At 43.0% G+C, this 26,453-nt stretch overlaps 1 protein-coding gene across 1 annotated transcript; it reads left to right on the forward strand.

Annotated features, from left to right (window-relative positions):
* The first annotated feature begins 5,217 nt into the window (after positions 1 to 5,217).
* WDFY1 (WD repeat and FYVE domain containing 1) lies at positions 5,218 to 25,806 on the forward strand. The gene is made up of 12 exons (XM_068200943.1): positions 5,218 to 5,432; positions 11,376 to 11,443; positions 12,191 to 12,264; positions 13,444 to 13,498; positions 14,834 to 14,984; positions 17,592 to 17,704; positions 20,006 to 20,132; positions 21,688 to 21,793; positions 22,686 to 22,787; positions 23,460 to 23,590; positions 24,563 to 24,671; positions 25,375 to 25,806. The coding sequence occupies exons 1-12, from the start codon at positions 5,296 to 5,298 to the stop codon at positions 25,432 to 25,434; spliced, it is 1,233 nt and encodes a 410-aa protein (XP_068057044.1). The 5' UTR covers positions 5,218 to 5,295; the 3' UTR covers positions 25,435 to 25,806.
* Positions 25,807 to 26,453: the final 647 nt, after the last annotated feature.

The following is a 26,453-nucleotide window of genomic DNA, read 5'->3' on the forward strand; positions in this document are numbered from 1 at the left end:
CAGTGAGTAACTGGGTATTTTTTTTCCCCAAAAGTGGACAGTGAAGAGGGTGGCTTGGCAAAGGTGAGCAGGATTATTTAGTCTGCTGTAGCCAGGACTACCTGCCCAAGCTGAGCTCTGAGCAAACTGAGGGGGAATGCTACACATCACAGCTACTCCTGGTGAGCTTCCATCTTCTGCAGTACAAGGGTGAAATATGTCACCACTCAGAAAAAGGGGAGTTCAGCTCTGCCACTCCTCGGCAGCACTTTTTCTTTTTTTCAGTGCTGGAAAAGATGCTGGTGATATTTACCTATAAACTCGGTAGAGGAGCTTGGGGTGAAGGGAAATGAGTTAAAAGCCTTGGAAGGTGGGGGTTAGATTAGCTGCTAAAAACTTCCTCTTCAGTAGTGCTGTAAAAACACTGTGCTCTTCCATCCTGGGAACTGATTAATATCAAATTTCCAGTCCTGCTTGACAGAGTAATGAGTTCAGTATGATGTTTTTGCATTAAGGCAGTTTTTAGTGTAGTCTATTAACTCTTAGGGTAGCAATCTGTTAGCTGCTCTTGAAAGGCTTTGGGGAATCTGATTGTAGTCAGTAGAGGTGGCATGTTAATTTTTTCGAAGTCATCTTTGTCTCTAGGACTTTCAAGTCTAAGGTGAATGCTCCCACTGCTTGGTTCAGCCTATTCCTCCTTTACTCCCAACTGCTTCACAGTTGAACTTTGTCATCCTGACAAAACTGAGATGGTTTTGGGCCCCTGAGCCCTTCGATGTCTGAGGGTAGGAGGGCTGGGAAGGGACCATCCTCAAGGAAGAACAGAGACCATGAATGTGCAAAGCTTAACTTATTGTAGTAATGGATGGTTTAACTTCAAGCAGGAGTTGCAGAATTGCTGCTCAGATGCTCTCATTGTCTGCTGTTCCTGGCTGCTCTCTACAGACACCTCAGTTTCTCAGTGTTTAAAAGCACAGATAACACATCCTTTGTAAACTTTTCTGAGGTGGAAAGCCCTGAGAGACTGATTGCTCTTCAGACTGAGACTGAAACCCTGGGCAGGGAATGACTGTGGAAAATGCTTGTGATTACAATTGCTTTAGCCTAAAGAATAAGTAGGGAGAAAGAATTTGGTAAACCTTGCCATAAATTTCCTGAGCCAGGTACATAATGAAGAAAGTAGTTAGTCATGAAGTAACTATCAGGTAAAATAGCAGGCTATTAATCTGCCAAACCACGTCTTAACTTTGTTTTTCTAACTTCAGAGAGCTCTGAAAAGGCTGGTTTTCTTTTACAACTTCCACATTTCATTAACATTGTTGATTTCAAATCCTGTTTGCTGGACAGAGTGGAGAGTGTTGGGAAGGGCTAATTCCTCAGCCCGTGTAAAGGGACAACTGCTGTTCACTCTTTGGCATCACAGCACATTCACTTGCTGGCAGCCTTCTGACAGCAGCCTCTCCCTTAAAAACATGGCTGCATTGCCTCCCAGCAGCAATGTGGCATAATAAAGATGAAAAAGAGCAAGTTAAAATATCTCTTTAGTAAGCAACATTTAAAAAACTCCCCCTCATACTTCAAAGAAAATACAAGCTAAAGAGCTTAGCCCCACCAGTTTAAACTGTGTGCATTTATTAATAATAATAATACCAATACCTGCAGTGGTTGAAACTTGTCTAACACTAATAATTTCCATTACTACTGTGGTGCCTGGAAGCTGTGATGGTCTTGTATTGGATGTGACACCCAGGAGGAGATCAGCTCGGGGAACCTAAAGGTAGAAGCTGCAGTTGCCCTCCTCCCCAAGAGGGTGGTGCTGGTGACAGAGTGCATTGTCCTTGCTCTTGTTTCTGGGCTTGCTGCTATGGCCAGGTGGGCACTGTTCACTTACTAGATGACACTTTTCTGTGCTGCTGCTGGAGTAGTGATGGGTGTGTATTGCCAGCTCACAGCAGGATGGCCAGCTCAGTGCTGTGCCATCCTCTCTTTTCTTCAGGGATGCTAATTTTTGCTTTCAAGACCACGGCGAGGATAATTTGTACAGACTGGAAGAAAGATTGGGCCCCGTCTGGGATGTGTGTGCCATGCATTGTGCATTAACACAGTGTCATTCCCATTCCAATGTGCTGCCAATGCATAATCAACCCTGATCTGAGGATTATCATCCCCAAGCTGTTTTGGGTTGCTAGGTCCATGGCATCTCCCCTGAATGTTGGATCTGGGCTCCTAATGCACCATGTTCCCTGTAATTAAGTGTCTAAGCTCCTGAAGTTTTTTTGTGCAATAGAGGTAATGAATCAGATTATTTTTCTCTGGGGCACTGAGCACCTGGAGCCTGTGGCCATCACTTAATTACACTGGCTGTGAGCCACCCTGTCCTAGACAGAAGGGCTGGGTTTGTCTCCTTGGATCACAGGCAGCATTTGTTCCATGTCCAGACTAATGCGTGCTGGGTGGTTTGGGATCAGAACAGGTGGTGCAGAAGGGGGAAGGCAGGGCTGTATCTTTTGCTGTATCTGACCAATCTGGGCTTTTCTCCCTTCCTGAAATGGTTGAGGTGAGGACATTACAATTGGCTTGTTCAAGGCTTTGCTGGCAGCTGTTTGCCCATGGGAAGCACAGCCCCGTGTCACCTTTGGCCTTTCTTGCCCCTGGACCAGGCTTGCTGCCAGCTGCCCCCAGCAGCAGTGGGGCTTTGGGGGGACAGGGCACTGTCAGTCCCTCTGAGAAGCAGTGCCACCCCTCAATGCTCCACCTTGCACTTAAAAAAGCCCCCAAACAAAAACAACAACAAAACCATCAACCAAAGAAAAGCCCTCCAAAATCCCTCTAAATCCATTCAGAGGCAAAATGATGGCATTTGAACAGTTTTGTTCTTGTTTTGGTTTTGTTTGTTCGTTTTTTTCCTGTGGGTAGCTCTTAACAGTGTCCTCTAAGCACCAAGGCCAAGCAGAGGGGCTGAACAGGTGCCTTTCCTGCCTGGCTGGCCTCTGCATGTGATTTAGCAGGAGATGCCTCACGTTCTCCTGTCCCCATATCCCCCTGTTCCATATCCTACTTCCCCATGTTCCCTTCTCCCCCTGTCCCCATATCCTCCTGCCGCCCTGTCCCCCTCTCCCCAGATTCCCTGTCACCATATCCTGCTGTCCCTGTCCCCATAACCCCATATCTTCTTGTCCCTCGCTCCCTTCCCCATATCTTCCTGTCCTTGTCCCCACATCCCGCTGTCTCCCTGTCCTCATATCCCACTCTCCCCACATCCCACTGTCCTCATCACCCTCTTCCCATCTCCCACTGTCCCCATCTTCCCTGTATCTACTTGTCCCTCTGTCCCCCTGTCCCCATATCCTCCAGTTCGCATGCCCATTTCTCCTGTACCCCTTTCCCCACATCCTCCTGTCCTCACGTCCCGCTGTCCCTATGTCCCTCCGTCCCCCTTTCCGGCGGATCCGTCCCTCAGGCGCGGGCCCGGCGCGGCCGCAGCGCCCCCTGGCGGCCCTGCGCGCACGGCGCGGGCCGGGGCCGGGGCCGGGGCCGGGGCCGGGGCCCTGGTGCGGGAGCAGGAAGGCACCGGGCATCAGCACATCCCCCGCTCCTGCGGGACGGGGTCCCCACCCAGGAGGCGGAAGAGCGGGTGGAAGGATGTACCTCCACGCCAAAACACCACCACGAGTCCCTAGCCAAGGGCAGCAGGATGATGAGTAGCAGACGATGAGGCCAGAGGGAATGTCTGGTGTGATAAGAAAGGAAGGTTAAAAAAGCTCATAACCACTAGTCATCAAATAAAGTTTTTGGATAGTGGTGCTTGAAAACATTTCCCTGTGGATATGCCAGGTGCACGTTCATTCAGAATCCCTGCTGTGAAGCCTCTGTATGTGGAGAACACTGTGTTCCCTGCTTCGGGCAGAGCCAAACTCACCTCTGACAACTGGCAGGAGCTAAGCAGGTCAGGCTTAAAAAGCAGAGGAATAGGTGTGTACAAATCTGAATAATAACCAGAGCACTGGGCAACAAGGTGCCTTTTGGTGTCTGCTTGGATCACAAATTATCATTCTGACTACAGATATGTCCACTGGGCCAAGCACTGCATTGCTATTTGCAAGCACAGGGAAACCTTGCACAGCAAACATGGTCAAGGCCTGAAATCTTGTGTTTGAAGGATTTTAGATCCACCTATAACAAGTATTTTGCTTAAGTGGTCATTGCCTGTTGTCTTGACTGGGATGATTTGGTAGGCCAGACGTGGAGTCTCAGTAACCAAGTCACTCTGGAAATACAGAGGAAAAATAAGGAAGTGGGGAAAAACTGAGGCAAAACAAAATCTATTTAACTACATGTATCTTTAAAGCTTCAAGCTGGACCCATTCTTCCTGCGTCTGTTTCTTTTGCTGTGTAGCCAATCTCCCTTACTGGCTTTCTCAGCTACAAAATTCCTCTCTTGGGACAGGTCGGGGAAAAGATAATTGCTGTCTGCTGCCCACCCCCAGGATCCTGGAGAAGCCTCATTCACCCTCCCTGACTGCCGGTGTGTGACATGGTCTGTGACAGCTTATCAAATGATACAATCCCCAGCACCCTGCTCCAGGAGATGTCTGCACCTCATCTTGGAGCTCATCTCTTTGGGCTCAGCGCTGTCTGAGCGTTTTCAGTTAAGCCCAGTGTGTGTTGGCTATATCCAAACGCTGGTATTCAGATAGAAGATCAAAAACCAAGCACCGAGGGGAGGAATTCTGCTGTTGGTTACCCAGCTACGTGGCCAACATTCCCATGCAGTGAACACAGAGAAAATAACAGCACAATGCAGCTGCTTAGGAACTTATAGGCTGAAGGATTAGAGCTGCTTTAACAGACAGAAAGGAGCTAATGTATTTCCTGTGACTACACATCCTGCCTCAGCCCATATCCCTCCGTTAATTACTCCAGGGGGAACAGCCTTGCCTTTCCTGCCTTCTGGTGGCCCCGCGCCAGCGGGCATGGGCAGCGACTGGGCTCCTTGAGCCGGCAACGACTTTTCCTGGACAGATCCCACGGGACAGCACAGCCAGCACCGCGGCCCAGGCCACAGAAATCCGTGTTTGAGCCCGGGGACACCGAAGGGGACACGTCCCGCCCCGGGCGGGCGGCCGGAGCTCCCACCGCCGGATTGATTTCTCCGCTCTTCTATGAAATACGGCCCCCGCGGCCCTTCTAGTCTAGAGAATACGGCTGGCGGCGGCCCGCCCCGCCCGTGACGGCATCGGCGCGCGGTGGGGCTGCGCCGCTACTCGGGACACCTCGGCCCGGCGGGCGGCGCCGCTACACGCAGCGTTACGGGCCATGGCTGCCGAGATCCACTCGCGGCCGCAGAGCCGCCGGCCCGTCCTGCTCAGCAAGGTCGAGGGGCACCAGGACGCCGTGAGCGCCGCGCTCCTCATCCCCAAGGAGGACGGCGTCATCACGGCCGGCGAGGACAGGTGACCCGGGGCCCGCTCCCCGCCGGGCCGGGCCGGGCCGCGGGGCTGGGGTGGGAGCCGGGGCAGCGGGGGCTGCTGAGGGAAATCCGTGTGTGCGCTGTGCCTTTGCCGGGAGGCGCGCAGGGACTCCGTGCCTGCAGCCGTAAGGAAATCCGCGGAGCCGCGTCCCGGGGAGGAGGATGCCATCAGCTGTGAGGGAGGATTGGCTCGGCCCGCCCGGTGCGGGACGCGGGGCGGACGCTTTCCCGGCGGCGGGGAGAAGCTGCTGTGCTCCGTGCGCGCTGTCCTGCCGCTGCGGAGCGGCGGGAAAGGCACAGCTCGTCCTGTGGGAATGGGTCCTGCAGAGCCGTGAGCAGAACGGGAGTCGGGGAGCGTGTTTCCCTCGGCCTTCCGCTCTGCTGGCTGAAACACTTGCAGTGTGTCACTGCTTCCCCTGCCTGTCCGGGAGAGTTGGAGCTGCTCCGGTGGAACGAGCCCATTCTGGTGGCTCGCTGTGCAGGTCCCAAACCTGCTTTCCTCCGGCTGAAGCCGCTCAGGGAGTGAGTTGGCAGGTCTGAGGGGAGAGGGGGTGATCAGCTGCTGTGCACGGCGCTTTCTGCTTGGAAGAGAAGGTCTCTTCAGAGTCCAACCCTGCTTCTCGGCACTGGCTCCTCTGCCACAGAAGCTGCTGATGTCGCTAAACAGTTACTCGGATGAAAGGAGAGTGGAAATGAGGAAGCAGGTAGTACAGAGGGCTGTGGTGAGGGATCTGCAGTGTATAGCGAGAGATGGAATTTCACCTGTGCCATGTGGAAAGTGACGCTTAAACGTGAAGAGGGATGGGAGGTGCTTCTTAAGAAACTGTGGCTCCAATTGAAGCAAAGGTGTACTTTTAAAAGTACAAAAGTGCATTCTTTGAGGTGTAGCTTGGTGGGGGGATAATTTTACTGTTATACTATAAAACTTTTAAAACTAAACTTGCATTAATATTTGCATGAATTTTTGTTTGAAAAGCTTGACCTTGCGAGAAATAGGAGGGTATGAGTGCTGAAAATCAGCAGAGCAACGGTGTTATCTGAACTGGGTTTTCTGGCATTTATTTTTAGGTCAAAAAGTGCAGACAGATCAGCTGTGTAGTTGGTTGTCATCCATAGGAAATATGGCAATGGCTTTGTGCAGTACATGTTGGATAACAGCTTTTGGATGGGAATGGGCAGCTGCCTTTCATTCCAGTCACTTAGGTGTGATTGTTTGTGTTTGTCTTCAGTTTGCTTTGATGAGCTTCCTGAAGGAGAGAAGAGGAAATAATGATTTTTAAGACTCCATATCAGGGTTCAGCCTTCACAGAGTTTCATGGTACAGGCTTGCAGAGGCTTGCCTGTGGGCAGACAGTGCCAGCATTTAAACTCAAGGTCTAATGCTGAAGGTTAAGCAGTCTGCATGCTTAGGCTGCTGATAAGAGCCAAGGATGGAGCTGCATCTTTATCTGGGCAAGTTTTGATGTCAGATACAGACCTGTACAAGGAGAGAGAAGCCACCACCCACCTTTGGTGTGTGTCATTTCCAAGGGAATTTGTGGACTTGTGGCTGGATTTGTGTCACCCATCTTACTGTGAGAAATCTTTGAACTTTCAGAAACCTGTATTACCTCTAATCTGGGATACCTCCTACAGTACATCAAAGCTTTCACCTACAGTTCAACATGTTGTCAAACAGTGCTCCCCTGTTTGCTCGCTACAAGTGGGGTGTAGGTGTTAATACTGCATAACTGCTTATGCTCCTGGCAGCAAAGTGCAGAGTACAAGGAGCAAAAGAGCTGCTGTGTGTACTAAGAGCAGGGCTAAAGTATTTTTTATTGCGTCTTAATGCAGCTAAGGCTGTCAAGTATTTCATAATAATCAGTCAGAGGAATGTGTTTACAAGTTGGGTGGTGAGGAAAACACTGGTGCACAAACATTCTCTGGGAATGTTGTACATTATTTTCTCATTAGAGCTACTCATTGTAGTTCTTCCTATTTTAAATTATATTTCCTAGAATGAAAAGCAATGGTTTTATTTTTTCAGAGGATACAAAAAATTTCATAGTAGATCTGTGAATGCCAACAAAATTCTACGATTTTTTTTTTTAAGAGGAAAAAAGAAACAAGAATACCTGCTGGAGACAAAGAGTTAATTTTCCCAATCGGATTTTTCAGCAGGACACTTGCCATCTGTGAAGCTTTCTCAGAACTTATCTAGAAAGGATGATTAACTCTGTGTCCCTGTTGGCATCTTGTCTGACCCTGGCTGCAAGACAATGTTGGGAATTGTTGCAGTGTGTCCCTCAGCAGACAAATAGCTAAGGCAAGAGGAGTGTTCCCCAGCTGCAGCTGGGAATGCTGAGGGATGATAAGCTGTGTACAAGACCCTAAATGCAAGATGAAAGTAATGTATTTACTACAGGCTGACAGGAGCTCTGGAGTTACTGGCACATTTCAATGCTGCTGCTTAAAGTACAGTATTAGCTTTTGTTGTTTATTTTTCTTATGAAACTTAAATATTGGTCAAAACATGGTTTAGTTTTAGCAGAGATTTGATAAAAACTATCAGCTGGGTCTTTGAGCTTCCATTGCACTGTGATTAAACCAGATTCCTAATGCTGTTTTGGGAACAAGGTTGATAACAGTATAAATATTTTTTATTTAAACTACCAGAAAGAGGCAGTATTCTGTTCTTGCTAGGAAAACAACTGCCAGTGGTTGATTTTGGGTAGGAAAGCAGTTGTTGGTGGCTTGAAGGAGTTAGGAAGATGGAGTGCTGGGAACAGGGCTGCTGTAGCTGTGTAGTAACCTGCAGCAGTGCTGGTATTGTAACAGGTTTGGATTTGAGTGTTGGTCTTTCATCATTCTCCCTCCCTGGCACCTGTGCTGTTGGCTTTCAGAGGGCAGCTGGTGTAGCAGGAGCACAAACACTGTTGGAATACAGCATTGTCTGCTCTCAAATACCAAGTTTTTTCTCCAACACTGTTGAGTGCTTACTCACTCTGTAAGTGAAACAGCAATTAAGAACAATAAAAACTCTTAGAAATTGGTAAGGCCACAGTCAGTGTTGCTTGAAAATGGTTTTTGAGTGTCTTTCTTTATATTTCATTAAAAAATCCTATGCCAAACCCCTTTGAATTGTGCTTCTATAAATGTGCATGCTGCTCAGCTGAAAGGAGCTTCTGGTTCAGTACTGAGTGTTAGGGAAGTTTGGAGGTAATTTCTAATCTTTTTTTTTTAAATGTTTTGCTTCCTCCTGCCACTCTCAGAGACCTAAGTCTAGAATTTAAAAAGTCTGTATCTATCTCTGGGTGCTTCTTAATGAGTTGCAGCATTTTTGTGTTCTTACTGAGACTGCTGTCAAACGACCCTGTGGAATGCTTAAGGAGAAGTGAGTGGTAGCAGGTTCTTCTTAGGTTCTTCCTGAGCACAGGATTCTTCATTAAAGACCAAGTTTTGAGGAAAGTGCCAAAGGCAGTTGTCATAACAAAGCAATTGAGTGGTTGAAGGAGATTGTGAGAGCAGCATTACTGGAGGACTTCTCTAGTCCTTTAAGAACTAGTATTTTACACATTTGTCCCAACATAAGGAGATGCATCGCAAAAACAGGTCTGTTGGAGGGAGAATCAGGGAGAAGTGGTATTTTGGCAGAGGTCACTTGCTGACTACTGTAAAATGATCTCTTCAAATTTTGCTCAGTCAGAGCTTTATATAATTGGATATAAAGCTGTCTGATAGCTTATCTTTGCAAGCATGAGGCGAGCAGAGTCTAAATCTTACTTAAACCAAAATAAGCTTTCAGAAGTTAATTTTGCTAACTCTTGCAGCTATTTGCTTAGGCTCTCAACTTCACTGAGGGACTGTACCGTTGATGATCAACACAGAAGTTATACTCCCATTAAATAATTTCTTAGAAAAAACCAATCTTTGCTTCCTTTATTCTAGTTCAGTACAATTAACCACAATACTGAGAAGAAGCTAAGTCTGCTTTTGAAAAATCAGCAATCCATGATTTTGATCACCATGATAACTTACCATGTAATTTTTAAAAGTAAAAGATAATTACATGACTTTGCCTAGAAGTGAAGAGTTGAATTAGTAAGGGTGGAAGCCACCATCTGAGATGTTCAGAACAGTTTGAGTATGATGGAGCTCCTTTAAAAACCAAGTTTAAAAGCTGATAAAGGTGCATAGGTGCTAACCTATACTATTAGGTTGGCATGATTAGAATGACTTGAAAACATTGTTTTTCCCATATTCTGTGTTACCAAGAAATAGCAACTGCTCTTCTGAAGTGGTGACTCACTGACATAAGGTAGGCTGTTGATTATTGTAAAGAGGAAGTGATAGCTTTTGAGAGACAGTCTTAATGCAAAATATTTAGTGACTAATAATTACTAGACTAATGTACATATGCCCCTAAACTGGTAAAAAAGTAACTTGATTTCAAAGCTGAAAATCATTGTTTTGGGGCAGTGTATGCTCACCTCTATTGCTTTCAAGTTTTCAAAACGTAGTACATTAGGAGTGGGCATTTTCTTCTTTATTTTTGAGTGGTCTTTTAAAGAAAAGTCTTGAAATGGATTGGAAGATTAGAATGCTACTGTTGTATCTTGAGCAGTAAAACTTCTGAAACGTTCTGGTTTTGGTGCAAGACACTGGTCTCCTTCTGTGCTCTTTTTGTTAAACTGTTTACTGTTGATCCCACATGGTGTCTAACTAATCAGCCCCCTAGTATTTTTCTAGAGAATTCTGAATACTAGAACTTTTATTAGCTAACAGTGAATAGAACAACAGGTCTCAGTGAAGCCTCTTGACAGTGTTTCCAGGTACACATATTTACAGATCATTTAGGAATGAGGAAGTTGGATTTAAAAAGTAACAAAAAGGTAAACAATGGTTTGGAGATTACATTTCAAGAGGACTTAACACTGTCTATATGTGTGCTCTTAACTTCTTGATGTAGAGTCCGTTCAATGTGTCTGTTGCGGGAATGTTTTTAACTGACAATAACTTTACACTTCCTTGCTGATACTTACACCCTCCTCCCAGGATTTGACAGTCATCAGAGTAGTATACTGCTAAATGTTCACAAGACCACTTATCTTTTCCTTCCAAGAGATGAGTCTGGAAGGTTGCAATTTTATAAAGAATCTTAGCATGCTGTCCAAGCCATCTTGTCAGCTTTTCAGTTAACGTTTGACTGGCTCATCAATCCTGATCATATTCAGGGCAGAGAAGCAGTGCAAGCCAACAGCAACTAATGTTTTCCTTTGCATTCCTACCTGAAGGATTAGTGACATGGCTTAGAGGAAATAATACAGAGTTAGATATGCTGTCCTCTATAGATTCTTCATATTTGGGCATGGAGATGTCAGTAATGTGCTGGTCTAGAAGATGAGGTGCTTCTGTTATTAATATTCAGTATCTGGCTTGCTGAAGGGTGAGTTACACAGAGATGCTGTAAAAATTGAAAAGTTTAGACTTCCATAAAAAATTATTTGCAACTTTTTTAATGTATCAGACACTTGATCTGCTGTAAACAAGCTGTGATTTGCTCTTCCAAAGACAGAAAGTTTCTGCAGTTTGATTCTGATTTATATCAGCCAGAGCCAAGAAGGAAGTAAAGGGATGCAATTTATAGCAATTTCTGAGGTGAGCTGAAATAGTATTTCCATTTCATACTTACTGAAACTCCATGTATAAATAGTTTTGAAGAAAAGTTTTCCAAATCCAAGGGTACCTATTCTTCAAGGGTGCCAGTATTCTTGTCACGTTAGAGCAATATTTGAGTGCTGTCATTTCTGTTATGTTGTTCCTCTATTATATTTGAGTAGCACAAAAGCTAAGGGGAGTGGAGGTGATCCATAAGTAATGAAGTGGTTCAGATGTAGGTGATGATGCACTTACAGCTGGATTTTCCCTGCTCTTCCCCATGACACAGGACAATCCGAGTATGGCTGAAGAGAGACAGTGGGCAGTATTGGCCCAGTATCTATCATACCATGGCATGTAAGTACAATATGGATGTGCTAAGTGGTGGCCAGGCATAGCATATGTTTTGTACCTGTGCTGTGTGTAAGAATACCTCCTTCTCATTTCCCCAAGGGCTGAATTACCTCAATTATCTTGATTTTGGGAGCTTTGCAGCAAATCTAGCTCACACTTTGATTTAAAACTAGCTGCATGGTGGATGAGATCTGTGACAGTGTTCTGTTAGAATCACATCCTTCACCAGGTAAATTATTGTGGATCTGCTGCTGGAGGTGCCTCAAATAATGTTAGATAACTTGTCTGCCAGTTAAGAGAGCTTTTCTAACCACTAGCTGTATAAGAATTCAGCTGAATAAGTATTCAGTATAAGAATACTCTCAGCTTTCCAAGGTGTGCATTTTTCTCTTTCAGGGCTGCATTTGAGATAATTTTAGTGAGCTCAAGTTCTTAAGTGTCACCAGCTGTTGCTGTTAGCTCAGCTTTCAGCCTATGTAAAATTCCTCCTTCTGAGTTGCACCTTGGCAGGAAATCATGTTTGCATATGGTTCCTGTTGGTATATCTGAGTTACAGTAGTCATGTTCCTGTCCTCAGCTTCACATGTGGGAATTGAACTGTCATTCCAAGGGATGTTAGCTAGGCAGACTAGTTTCTATCAAACTACTTAAACAGCTTTTGTCCTGAGTGAAAGAATTGACTTTTATTAGAGTCATGTGTATCCTCATACCTCTATTTAAATACTGTAATGTACTTGCTTTTTTTGACAGCCCCATGTTCTGCCATGGCTTATCATCATGACAGCAGACGGATATTTGTTGGCCAGGATAATGGAGCTATCATGGTAAGTTGTTGTGACTTTTCTGCTGAATGTAGGTTAGAATTGCTCAGATTGCCCATGTGTTGCTGGCAGCTGATAGTCTGTTTTCTTTCCATTCATTTTGGAATGCAGCTACTGCTAAATGGCTGAGCTTCTTGGCAGTTCAGCTGAGACATATGTGGGAAGACTGCAAAGCAAAGGTTCTTCTGGTTAGATGTGAGCCAGGTAGCCTCAAGAAGCCCTTGAGCCATTAGTGCAGCAGTGGACCCAAACAATTACGCTTTGAGGGCAGTACACTAAGCTGGGCAGAGTGCCATGGTGGTGCTCTGACTGGAGTTGTGAACTGCATTTGGTTTGCCCCTGGCCAGAAGTATGGATCTGTCTGTATCCTGCCATACATACATCTCTGCATTTGCTTGCTGCAGATCTTTTTATGATGTAGAAATTTCAGCACTAGCTCTAAAATTATAAGAGGCTGGGTTCATCTCTTTTCTTGCTGGGAATTCTTTCTTCTCTCTTTGTATACTCTTGCTGTAATTGCTGTCCCTATCTTGGAGAGCATACACTTGGCAGAACAGAAACTGGGTTTTAGTCTTCCCCCCCGTAAAGGAGGGGAGTCTTGTGACTCTCAGATGCTGTAATGGTTTCCTTTCTCTATGAAAATAAGGTCAAAATAATAACTGCCCCATAAGGAGCCAGGGTACCGCATGAGTGTCATAAAGAGTGATTCTACAGATAACTGCTATGAATAGCCTACAAAGAATGGCATAGAATTTTAGTGATAACTACTGGAAATTTCACATTGAGACTTCTAAAATTTCATTAAGTCTAATGGATCAAATAGAAAACCCTGTCACTTAAACCTGTCTTTTGTGAAGTCACGAACATGCAGATGCTAAGTACGACAAGATACAGTTTTGTTTGCTCCTGCTGGGGACAAATGAGATCTTATCTCTTCCTATAATCTCCCTTCAGCAAACTCAGTTCTGAAAGGATGTTCCCTGTTGAAAATTCAGTTCACTTAAAACCTTAATTTACAGTTGGTATTTCAGTGTGCTTTGTTCCAGCCTCAGAAGCTGCCTGTTTTTTGTGGGCTATACGGCTGCTATGCAAATTTTTCATCTGAGGTTGCTGCTCCTTTTTGGGTATCAATGTTGCTTTATGCCACTGTGGTATCTTCTAACAATTTCACTTTGCTTTTAGGAGTTTCATATTTCTGAGGACTTTAATAAGATGAACTTTGTGAAGACCTATCCGGGTAAGCAGCTAACCACTACCTACACAAACATTTGTGTAAAGGGAAGGTATCTACAATACTTGGGAAACTGAACACAGTCACACATGAATCAAATCCAGATATGCTTTAACTCTGACCTTACAGTTGTCACTTAGTTGGGGGATAACTGCCATAAGAAAAATGTTCTGTCAGACAGGTGAGTCCAAGTTATAGTCATTAAGTTCACTACATCATTAGCCTGCAATGTAATGAGCCAGAACTAGTGAGCTTGGATTTTGCTGTTCAGCTGGAGTAGTTTTACTACATGAGTGTTGGTGTAAGAGCTTTCTAAAGGTGATTTTGGTATTTGCAGTTTCTTTCCTTACTTCTTGTAATCAATGGGCTTGGTTACTCCTAGCTCAAGGTAAGAGTCCATACCTTCTCTGTCATCCTAGGAGAGCAACAGGGAGGAAAAACAGCTAATTTTTCCAATATGTGGGAAACAGGGTTTGTGGGATTGTTCTAATATTTATAGAGATACTAATTTCAACATTTGTCTACACACATCCTTTATGGAAATACAAAACTCAGTTATTGGCTAAAATTGGAATATGAAAGGCCTGAAGGAAGCTCTTAAAGACTGCAGATTATGTAGCAAAACAAAGTGGAGTTTGTCTTGTGACTCCCTGACACCGATAGAAGCAATGTTCTTGCTTGGGAGAAAAAGACCTTGTTCTTAAAGCAACAAAAGCTCCCTTTATCTTAAGGGAGATGATTTGACAATTCAGTCAAGGGAAGTACTTGCATCTTGGGGGACAGGGGAGGCTTCTTTCTAAAGCAGGTGTAGCTTCTTGTTAAGTGGCAGCATTCTCAACAAAGCTGGGTGGGATTTGGTTGCTGTCAGGGGAAGCAGTTTGAATGCCATGGACTAGATATCTTTTCAGGTGCTTGGAATTATGAATGTGAGCATAGCTCTGGAGTTACGAAAAGATTCATTTAGTAAAGCAATTCAAGTTTTTAGATGTGTTGCATTACTCCTCAGAAGTCCTCAGAGCTAACTAGAGGAAGCTGAGGGTTTGCCTGTTCCTTAACCTTGGGTATCTGGGCTGAACTTAGCTTCTCTCTCTCTGGGGAAAAGGCTTACATCAGCTGAGTGATGGGTTTGGTTCATTTGAGCTATTCAGAAGGCAAATCCTAAACAGAACTATGGGAACCTTTTCATTCAGCCGAGATGCAAGTATTATATAATGGTGAGAGATCTCCCTGGGGCATTGCCTAGATATCATCTTCAACCTCTCTCTGTCTGAATTAGAATGGAAGTATGGAATGCACTTTGATTTTTGGGGGAAAATAGCTGGAATCTTTTTCTTCTCACAGCTCACCAGAATCGAGTGTCTGCTATTACTTTCTGCCTGGCATCAGAGTGGCTTATCAGCACAGGTCATGACAAGTGTATCAGCTGGATGTGCACCAGGAGTGGGAGCATGCTGGGGAGACATTACTTCACCTCTTGGGCCTCATGTCTACAGTATCCTTTCAAAAAATGATTGCTACCCTGAAAATGGAAGAGTACTTTGTTCCTTCACCTCAATTTGTTCCCAAATTTTCATGTATAAAAATTAGAGTGACATCTCTTGCAAGTCTGCTAACCTTTATTCTCATTAGAAGTTTAATACCTTTATTTCTGTTAGTGGTTATTAGATAGCAGAAGAGACCTTGAGCTGCAGAAATCCCAGTCTGTACTAGTTCCTAATTTTGAGGTGTGTCTGTAGCATCTTGTGGCAGTGGCAGTATCTATAGCCTGGCTCATAGACTTCTGGGCAAGTCACTTTGTTCAACAGATGCCATTGTGCCTTTGAGTCATTCTAGAGCATCAAACATCATGAAACCCCTTTTAAACTGTTTTAATTTTTCTGTCTTTGCTCAAGTTAATCTTTTCTATCTTTAAGCTACCAGGTATATTGAAACTTTATTCACCAGTAGTAATTTGTCTGTGTACAATTTGCTTTCTGCAAACTATGTTTAACTGCAGCATTTGCAGCTTAGACACTCTGTCTGTTCAGCTGTAAGTACTTCAGGGCAATCTTTACCCTGTGTAAAAGACTTACAAACCCAGTAGCTTGAAAGGTAGTTCACATATCAAAGCTTTTGAAAGCAAACTAAACTAAACTAAAACTATTTTTAAGCACTTGTTAATGGGGGCAGTTTAGATGTGGACAGACAGTAATTAAAGGTAATAGTTACTGTATGAGGTTTGATGGCAATAACGTTTTAGAAGTAGCAGGATTGAAAAACTGAAACAGGTCAACATCATCTCTTGAAAACATGAAGCCCTCTCTAAAGTGGCTGTATACCTGTGTCTTGGTAAGAAGCTGGGAAGAAAACTCAGTTGCCAGCTGCATGTCTGTCCTTCTGAGGCCTCCCATCTGTGCAGACCCTGCCTTACTGGCTGAAGAACTGTCAGGTTTGTACTGTTGTACTGCTGCTCTTTTGTAGAGTCCAGGGGAGTTGTGTCCCACAAAACATTCCATGTGCGGCTCACCTCAGCCAAATGCAGCACAGAATAGGTTAAAGTTGGTGTGTGTGTTGGAGACTGGCTCACAGCAGTCTGGTGAACAGTCTGAGCCTCACTGAATTCAGTGGCTTCTATAGCTAATGCTATTGCAAATAATGGCACAGTTTATTATTAAAATGGAGAAGAAGAACATGACCTTTTATATCAATATAAAAATACATTTCCATTGAATAACTTGACATTTGAAAATCTATTTTAATTTATCTGCCTTTGGATTTGTGTTTGGAAGAACCAGCTTACTGGTGTGTGTACTAGGTGCTTGGCCTCCCTATCAGGAGGTTCCTTAGAACATTGTTTGTTAATGATTCTATGTGTAAGCTTCTGAAAAACACAGCAGAGTGCCTGTTCTTTACTGGATTAGTGGGGATAAGGCAAACCTGAACTTCAAGATGAAGAAAGGATCACATGTTCAGGGAGTTAGAGGATTTGTTGAAAGCAAATTGTTTATCTCATGATCCTAAAAGCTTAAGAGATTTTGGAATGTCATCAGATGGCATAGCCTGTGCATTTTCACTTAGGCTGGTGGGCTTTTTGGTAGACTATCTTAAAGTTAGCCTCTGTTGGATATCTGCTGCTTGTGTTTTTGTGTGGCTCAAGGAGGACACCTAAGTTTATACACAGCTCATGGGTTATGTGGTGTTGGCTACATGGGTCTTTCATAGCTCTTGCTTATATTCTGAATAACAAAATTATTCTAAAAGCAGCAAAATACGTAGTTCCATTGGGTTGCCATGCTTTGGTTTCTGAAGTTCATAGTTGTGTTGTGGCAAAAAGTGAGTTTCAGAACTGTTATGAGGTGTAATGCTTTTGCCCAATGTGCCACCTTGTTAATGAATCTCATGTTAGGATGTGGTGTGGCTTTTATCTCAGTGTTATCTGACAGAATCCTTTCTGAAATTAGGTCAGTTTTCAATACCACGCTCAAGGACCTGCATTGGTAAACTGAGAAGTCCAGAGAACAGGACAAGAAATTAGACAGTCTCACCTTGGCAGTAGGCAGAATATTGGGAGTGACTTCCACTGCAAGGTGAACTTGTTGTGGAGGGTCAGCATCCTTGTATCTTGGTCTATTGGTATCTTCCTCTCCTGGGGATATCAACATGCTAGAAAACAAAGGGTTTATTGGAGGAGATACTAGGTAAGACTGAATGCAGCCCAGTGTCCAGTGAGGTGTTCCTAATGGTTGCAGAGAGCTCTGCACTGCAACAAGTAGCCTGATGAGTTTTGTCATCTTGTAGACAAGCATGAGTGTGTTCTGTAAATATCTGCTAGAAATGGCCTGAAGTTACTTGGCTTGCCTCAAACCATGGCTTTCTCCAGTGGCTTTCTAAAACTCTTCTCTTGTATTTTCTGTACAGTTTTACTTGCATGTGTAGGGAAGTGTGATGAGAAGGAAGGCATCAGAAAGGTTTATTACAGTCTCCAACGACTTTAAAAGTAATTATGTAAATATTTATCTGGCATATTAAAATTTCTTTTCCATTTTTTCGACTCTATAGCTGTTTCAGTCATGTAAAATACTCTTTGAACAAATGAAGCTTCTCCTTGACTGGTGTTCAGATATGATCATGAAACTCAGCATGCATTTGTTGGTGATTATTCTGGACAGATCACTCTTCTGAAGCTGGAGCAGAATACCTGTTCAGTTATCACAACCCTTAAAGGGCATGAAGGTAAAGTAACTCTTTGTCTTAAAGCCACTTGTCCCAGATACAGTACCTCTTTGTAAGTTGAGGTGAGTTGTTCAGTTGCATATCTGCCTCTTAAGGGTAGATACTGGATGAAAAACCAGTCCAGGGTAGTGGTTATCATAAGCTGTTGAAAGCTGTACTTGACTTCCTGTTAAAGAACAAACACATTCTTGCTGAAGGAAAATCTTAGCCTTATAAATACTTACAGGTATTTTTATTATAGATGAAAAATAAAAGTAAACATATGCATTCAGTTAAACACAAGTTATCCACTAGATGGCCACCTCTAAAAGCTTTAGTCTCAACACTGGAGAAACTGCCTAATCTAAGGCAAATGTCTCATCCTCTACAGTACAGCTGAAGTCCTTATATCAAATGAAGAATCGGGTGGTCCATAACATGATACAGAGCCACTGTCTGCTGCAATGAGTAAGGCAAGAATGCAAATCACAGAATCCTGTGTAACTTAATAATATGCTGAGTAAAATAAACAAGACAATGCCTTTTCCCATGTGGTACTTGCAACTTTCAAGTCAGCTGACAGTTTGCATGTGGGTAGGGATGAACTGGAAAAGGCTGCCTTGTTTAACAGCTGGAAGTATAGAGTAGGCTTTGTTCAAGCTGGGTAGACTCCTGATCTACAGATGACTGTAAAATGATACAGCTGGTTTTGAATGCAGGAGGCAGGTTGAGATTTTCAAGTGATAAATGTCTCTTCTGCTTTCAAGGAGAATTTCAGATTGTTTCAGTTTAGAACAAAATAATTCTCTTGGCCTTAGAGACTTCTTTGCTTCTCTATGCTTTTGGTTTGTGTTCAAATGCAACTTCTTGGTAGATGTTTCAGTTAGTCTGAAAGCAGTACGTCTGTGTAGCACTTTCTTGTAGTGTGTGTTCTGTCTCTTTGAGTTGTGATGGGCTTCCAAGCACCAACTTCAGTAGTGCTTTCCACACAGCAGCCATCTTTGCCTCCTATATTTCTGTATGGGGACTGTGATCCTTAAAACAAGAATTGAGCTAGCATAAAATATTATTTCAGGGTCAGAAACAGATTTTTCTTCAACTGGTATAGTATTAGTTATTTCAACTTTTTTTTAAAAGCAAATCAGATTATGCATAACTTTTTTTTCTCCACCATATTTGTGTAATAATGTCAAGATGTCATAAGTCTAAACTTAAATGGCATCTAATTCTTCTTCGAGTGCAGTTGTGTTTGACAGACTTTAAATGTCTGATTTCATCTTGTTTGCTTTCTAGCTCTTGCTAAGTGTGACTTCATAAGCAAGCAGCTGCTTTGCAGTTTAAAAGGTTTCAGAGTTTGTTCTCAGCTTCCAGAATTCACCATGTATAGCAGCCTGCTCTGTTTAATGCCGAGATAATACTCAAAGTTAATGCCTTTTTGGTGCACATGCTATTTCCAAATGGGTCAGTCTGAAAACAGCATAGCCCTAAAGGAGACAAAAAAAAAAATCTTTTTTCAGACCATTGGAAAGAACTGATTTGGGCTCTAATTACCATTTGTCATCTTGGTTTTGGACTAATGAGGCTTTTGATGGCAACTGAGCAATGGAAGGATTCTTTAAAGGGAAGGATCTCTGCAAGGGAATAAAATGTCCCAACTCCACAATTGTAGGTGGCATGAGTAACAAAATTACTGCTTTAGTCTACTGGCCACCTTACCATAGGTATGGGTTTAGTATAAGGCTGCTACTGTCAGATGATTCATTTCTTTCTATCCCTAATTCACAGTTGCACTTCTGAAATCTGATTTTGTAATTTAGAGAGTAGGGGCAGATTTGCTAAGAGGAATGAAGTTCTCACTTTGTTTTTTCGTCCAGCTATTTTAAGGTTGTAAATGGTTATGTGAGGGAGTTGCTTTAGCTGAGAACACTGTGAGCTGTGCTGCAACCACTGACCAAGTACCTCACTGTGTGGTAGATACTGGTTTCTGCTTGGCAACTGTTAGTACTATCTTCCAAAGCTCACATAGCAGCCTGGCAACTCTTAAAAAATCACCTGCCTAAATACAAGGGGCAGAACTCAGACTTTCTGGCTTATGCTGTATCTGTCTTCTTAGGCACATCTGTTCTGTTGTCCAGTACTTCTTGCCCCACTGTCAGGACTGCACTTTGCTGTTGGATGCTTCCTTTGCCTTAAGGCTTTCTGTATGCTACTGGAGTAACATACTTACTGGAGTAAGGCAGTACCTCAGGTTTCACTTTAGGAGGGCATCGCTGTGTTGGGGAGCCAGTCCCTTACATCTAACTGCAGAACGTTCTTTCCTAGGGAGTATTACTTCCCTGTGGTGGGATCCTGTCCAACGGCTGCTCTTCTCAGGTGCCTCTGACCACAGCATTATCATGTGGGATATTGGTGGAAGGAAGGGGCGAACACTGCTGCTCCAGGGACATCAGTATGTAATGGAGTCTTATTTTTCATACACATCCTGTAATGAACACACAGTCCCAGTGTGGCAAGATATTTGAATCATTGTGGATAATGGAGAAAATTACTCTTTGCAGAACCCTGAGTACTTTGAAGGGGAAGAAGGATAATCAGTACTAGGAAAGCCTTACTGATAAAGTTTTTTTTCTTTTTCCTGTTTAATACGTTCTTATTACCATGGTTTAGAAGTAGCACAAAGTAGTTCATAGAAGGAGGTGGGTAAAAATCCTAAATCATCTGGTTTGGCCTTCATGTAAAAATTGCATGTGTTTGTATTGTAAATACTGCACTGAGTTACCTGTGAGAGGAGGGCTAGAACCTTTATGTATAAGCATGTTCATTTACACATATAAAATAAGCTTTAGTATGTTCCTGTTCTGTCTTTCTGTCAGTGATAACTGATTGGCTAAATTACAGGGGTAGTCTCTCAACTTCAAAAAGTGTCATGTTTCCCCTCTTCTGAAGTTGAGGTAGTTGTTTGTAACAATCAGCTCTTAATTTTTAGAGACCAAACACTAGCTGCCATTTTTAAATGTAGGGCTCTAATTCAGTCTGACAGGCAGTTCACCACTGAAGATATATTCTACTTAGAAATGCACTGGTAGTTGAGATCTTGTTTCTATTTAAAGATATTTGTATAGTGTGTTCTCCTCTTGTCTAATTCCATAGATGCCTTTATCCACCTTTGATCAAGACTGATAGCCTTAGCCCTAGAATTCTTGTTAAATCTTGAGGGCTTAGTTTTTATGGCTAAAGAATTAATAATACAGCCTTGGTTACAAAAACGTGACTGAAGTCAGTGACTAGAGGACTTTATACTGCTGTTACTACTGCCTCATGTGTCCTGGTGAATACTTGTAGCAGTTAGGTTTTCTTCCTACTGAATGGGAAATTAAGTTTTTCTGAGAAGCAAAATTACTTTTTAATTCAATTTAGATGTTGCAAAACAGTTTGATACTACTCAGAGTCTTTGTTTAAATTCTTAGGGCAGACTTTTGTTTTGACATTACTTTCTTTACGATTAAATTGTCTTATTGGTGAATGCATACTTTGCTTTTTAGCTACAGCCTGACTTACTGTGATTTGTTAGAAAAAGTGGAACCTCTGTCTGCTGCTTAGTTTCATCTTGAAACAAATATTTCTCTTTATTTATCCAGTTGTTACTGTTTTGATAAGTGGCTCTCCTTGCCAACACAGAAGAGTATTTGCACATGCACTCTGAGTCAGTTGACACTCAGTTCACCATCAGGGCTTACTGCCAGCAAATGTTAACATGGAACTGTACCTCTGGTATTCTGGTCAGGCCTGTAAGAACATTCTCAACAACATCCTGATGCTAAGATAGTGCTCAGGTGACAGCACCTGTTCACTCATCCTCAGAGCTCTACTTAGTGGAGTTAGCAAACTGAAAATCAGTTTGGAGCTTCCTCAGTGGCTTTATTTACAAGTGTAGATCAGGGTTTGCTGAGAAACCAAGCTTTGTTGAAATACTTGTGGGTAACTAGTGTGTGCTTTGTTCACAGTGACAAGGTGCAGGCTATCTGCTACATCCAGCTGACGCGGCAGCTGGTGTCTTGTTCGGCTGATGGGGGAATTGCTGTGTGGAACATGGATATCAGCCGAGAGGAGGTAAGTTCATATCATAGGTCAATTTTTTTTTCCCCTTTTCAGAGACTAATGTGACTTTCCTTAGTCAGTTCTGCAGGCTGCTTTCCTCATGTTGTCTGACACTTTAAAGCTGAATGTTATTATTGAAACCTGCTCTGTTCTAATGGCTCTCCATGCTCCACTGTAGTAAATGGGTTCCCAGGATAGGAAAGGTGCAGGAGATGCTTGGGACTGCTTAGAGTTTTATCTCAAAGAGACAACAGGTTCACTGGAATGGCTGTGGCCTTTGCTTCTGGAACAATCTAAAGCAGTCAAACTCTTGCAGTAAAGAATCCAAAGGACTGTGCTTCATTAGTCTTAAAATAAATTCTCAACTTGTGTCAAAGCAGGTAAAGAAGTGAGAGGTAGATTTTGAGATGCAGTTCAGAAGGCAGAGGTTCAGTCCTCAGGCAACATTTTTTTTAAAGATCTCAGTACACACAATTGACTGCGCCATACACTTTCTTTCTGCATCAGTTCATATCCATGGTGGTGCAAGTGAGAATGCTCTTGTTTTCTTACTGTCAGCAGTGTATGTGAATTGAAAAGAAAAAATGTTTTGTTGTTCCAGCTTTCCTCCTGTCAAGTTTCAGGGAGACTCCCTCATGAGATGTATAAAGTTCTTTAGAATATTCATGTTCAAATTCAAGTCCATATACTAAAAATATTGTGCTTCTCTTTCCATCTCTTACATGGATGTTCAGTTAAAGTATCTCAGAAAGCTAAAATGTGTAAAAGCTCTATTTTGATTTGGCTTAGTCCTGAACTGAACCAGGGCATCTTTCCAAGTAAGACTTTACTTTGGGTTCTTAAACTTTCTTGACTGTGTGTGGGAAAACAATTCTGATTGCTTACATCTCCTGCTCTTTTGTAGGCTCCTCAATGGCTAGAAAGTGATTCCTGTCAGAAGTGTGAACAACCTTTCTTCTGGAATATAAAGCAAATGTGGGACACAAAGACAATAGGGTTGAGACAGGTGAGATGGCTGGCTTCAGTGCTTAGCTGCACTTCAGTACTTGAGCAGAATGTAAACAGAAGACCACTAAGGCTGGTAGATCTTTTCATCTTTGGTATTTTTGCTGCTTTGAAGTGAGGTATATTGAGAAGTTACAGCTTCTAAGCACTGCTGAGACATTTCCAAATTCTGTGAAAGTGTTGCATCGAACTTCTGCCACAGGGGAAAGCAGGCTGTGCTAGGAGTGTTCTGTTGGATTTTTCTGAATGTTCCCATGCTTTAGAACTATGGACAGCTAATCCTCAAGTGTTGTGTAAAATGGCAAACAGTCCCCCATAGCAGAGAATGTAGATGCTCACTCTAGTGAAATACCAATGGCCCTGTTCTTAGTGCACCAGAATGTTTTTAACTGGATTGCTTGTTCAAGCCTCTTTCCTCTTCTCCCAGAAGGAGGTTGCTGGAGAAGAGGATATACACAGAGTATGGAGATAAATCCATTAATGATCCAAATGGCTGTTCAGAACTCCGGAGATGTTGGTCTTTGGTTGAAGAAACAGGGTGTTTCCTAGCAGGTTGCTTTCTAACAGGTTGCAAAACAGAAGCTTTGTTGTTTTTGTTGTGCAATGGACACTTGGTATGGTGGTCAAATGACATAGTATAGTGACTTGTTTATTTTCCTCTTCCTCCATGAAGCATCATTGCAGAAAATGTGGGCAAGCAGTGTGTGGCAAGTGCAGCACCAAACGGTCAAGCTACCCAATCATGGGATTTGAATTCCAGGTCCGTGTCTGTGATTCCTGTTTTGAGTCGATCAAGGATGAAGAGTGAGTATTAGGGAGTAATAAACTGTAGTAAAACTGCTGGTATGCAGAAACCCTTGGGCTTGCTCCACATCCACACACAGTGCTACAGAACACACTGAGCTGACTCTCTGCTATTAGGCCTTGGGGACAGCAAGCACTGTGATGGCAGAGATCCCCCCCATCTGCCTCTGCAAGTGCATTTGGATGAGATGTGGAATTACAACATTTTTATCCTGTTTTAGTTCTTTTTTTCCAGGAGCCCAGAACTCGACTTGAGATATATTTGTCTCAATATTTCAGTTTAGTTAAAAGCTATTGATTGCATTTAACATTGCTAAGTGGGTGCCAGGCAATGCATTTCAGCTGCCAGGATGTATATCCATTAATTCATTTACACTTTGTAAAACTTTGGGAATATTCTTCAGAGCTCAACATTACTTTCGCCATGCAAGTAAATCAGGTTAAACATAATTTGCTGTCTCATTAAACTTGTCTTAGAAATGAAGGAACCCCTTTTCTCTTGGTATGAACAGAGTAATCAGATGTGAAAATTTTGGAAGTGTTTGGGATTTTTTGTTGTGTTATTGGGTTTTTCATTGTTTGCACTTTTTGTTTGCTTGGGGTTGGATTTTTTGGAAAAGTAGGATGCTGTGCCCTAGTTGGCTTCTGTAGCCAGCAGGGGAAAAATTAACTTGACTTTGTTAACCAGGAGTAGAGGTATTTGCTAATTCAGTGTCCCACTTCTGCTCTAGTATTATTAACAGTCATGCTGCAGAAGGCCAAGAAATGTCACACCTGTACAATTCCACAAGCAGTGCCTTAGCATGACTTGCTAATTTAATTCTGTCCCCTTTAATATGGCACTACAGCTCTTGGAAAAGATTTATTAGTACTTGAGCAACCTAATTTTTTTAAAGTTTAATTTGCACTGCTATAATGATGCCATGAAGCTTCATCTGATGGCTGGCTTTCATTTCAATTGTTCTTGTGCAGCCGTACTTCCCTGGCAACCTTTCATGAAGGCAAACACAACATTTCACACATGTCCATGGACATCTCCAGAGGGCTAATGGTGACTTGTGGGAGCGACCGGATTGTGAAGGTATTGCTGCATCTCTTTCCTGCATTTCTAAGAGACATTTAATAGAGAGATCATTTTTGTATATTCTTCCTTTCTTTCTGACAACTATTGCTACAAGCTGTCTCTTGTGTGAAGAAGGAATTGTGTTTGCTAACCTGTTCTTCTGCAGCTGAATGAGGAAATGACTTGTAACTCCACTGTATGGAGTGCAGCTGTTGTGTCTCTGAACAAACATAGCAGGCATGGGCAGCAGGAGAATCTGCCAGCAGCCTTAAAGACACAGACCTGAAGAAATGGACAGGTTCCTTTGCTCTGAGCTTCATGGCTTGGAGAATGGCCACTGAAAGTCCTCGTTAGGAGACAGTGACATGGAGCTCAGACTGATACAGAATCTTCTTGTGCCTGGGCTCTACATTCCCCATGCATGTCAGATCTGAGACTGTGCCATCCTGTTCTTGTTTGCCTCTAAGCATGTTTGTGACAAACTGCATAACACTTCTTAAAACAGACCTACATGGAAGTTCAAGAAGATCCTTGAGCCCTAAATTTGGCTTTTGGTTTGTAATGCTGGTGTTACTCTTCATGAGATCTTCCTCAAGCATAGGATAAAAAGGAGTTGTTACCTTGTGTCCAGGGATATCTTTATCTTTGCTTCTATGCCTCTTGCAGAAAGACCTGTGAGTCTGACATTAATGCTGTGTAATTCTCCACAATTCTCTTCCAGATCTGGGACATGACGCCGGTAGTTGGTTGCAGCCTTGCCACTGGATTCTCTTCCCACTGATCTCCTCCGTGGCAGGTTTATGCACCTTATGTACAGCAATATGCACCGAATGAATGGAACCCTCCTCAAGAATATTACTGCAAACACTGGTTGCTTGATTCTTCTGCTGCTGCTGTTCCAGGATGGACAGTCACCCTTGTAGAGCACAGCTTTTCTGTTGGGCTCCCCGGGAATCTCCGTGGTGCTGAAGTGCGGTTCCGCAGCCTCTCGGACAGGTGTCATTACCTGCAATATGACACCTGGGTGGAAGGACCTGTTGTCTCTCAGTTTACATAATGTAGTGTTAACAATGTGCTATCTCTGCTGATTTATCTTGTACAGATACCTTGTAGCTCAAACATTACCAGAGTAAAATGAGTGTAGTAAATTCAATTTGTGCAAATAGTAAAATAACTTATTCTCATGTCCAAAAAGCAGTTCTGTTGAAATGTTTCTTGAGCAGTAAATTGACTCCAAAAGGTATGTTGGTTATTCCTATGGAAGGGGGAGATAGCTTAAAGTGGAAGGTAGCTTCTTTCAGATGAGATAGTAAGAGAACCTTTGATCACACAAGATCTTTTATTGGCTTTCTTGTAGTGTTTGTCTTCAAGTTCAATTGTTAGTGAAATCACTTTTGTGGAACAGCTGTTCTCTGTAGGTAGCTGGTGAGTCTGCAAACAGTCCTGGGCTTTTCATGTAGTGTTTTAGCATAGCTGATAAACTTCTGTAGTTATGAAAATGTGCAGCCCACCTACTCTAAAGACTGGCCACAGGTATGAGCCATGTACTCTGACAACTATAATGTTGTTAGAATGGAAACCTAAACAAACCTGCCTTGTTACAAGGAACGGCTAAGAAAAAACAGCCAGCCAAATTTTAGAGGTTTTTTCTGTGGAAAGGCTGATGTTCTTTAATGTTAGGGAACCTGTCTCTGCTAAAGTACAGCATAAATTCAAATACTGTCTTGATGTTGCTTAAAACAGGTAAATACTGAGCAATAATTACTGAGGTACAGAACAGCTGCTTTTTTCCCTGCACCT

This window comes from Anomalospiza imberbis, chromosome 10, assembly GCF_031753505.1.
Source record: "Anomalospiza imberbis isolate Cuckoo-Finch-1a 21T00152 chromosome 10, ASM3175350v1, whole genome shotgun sequence".
In the NCBI taxonomy this organism is placed as follows: Eukaryota; Metazoa; Chordata; class Aves; order Passeriformes; family Viduidae; genus Anomalospiza; species Anomalospiza imberbis.

Excerpts from the sequence above, each read along its gene's own strand:
- WDFY1 (XM_068200943.1), top strand. The coding sequence starts at position 5,296 with ATGGCTGCCGAGATCCACTCGCGGCCGCAGAGCCGCCGGCCCGTCCTG. Across the intron at positions 11,444-12,190 it reads TATCTATCATACCATGGCAT|CCCCATGTTCTGCCATGGCT; the intron begins GTAAGTACAATA and ends TTTTTTTGACAG. Across the intron at positions 13,499-14,833 it reads CTTTGTGAAGACCTATCCGG|CTCACCAGAATCGAGTGTCT; the intron begins GTAAGCAGCTAA and ends TTCTTCTCACAG.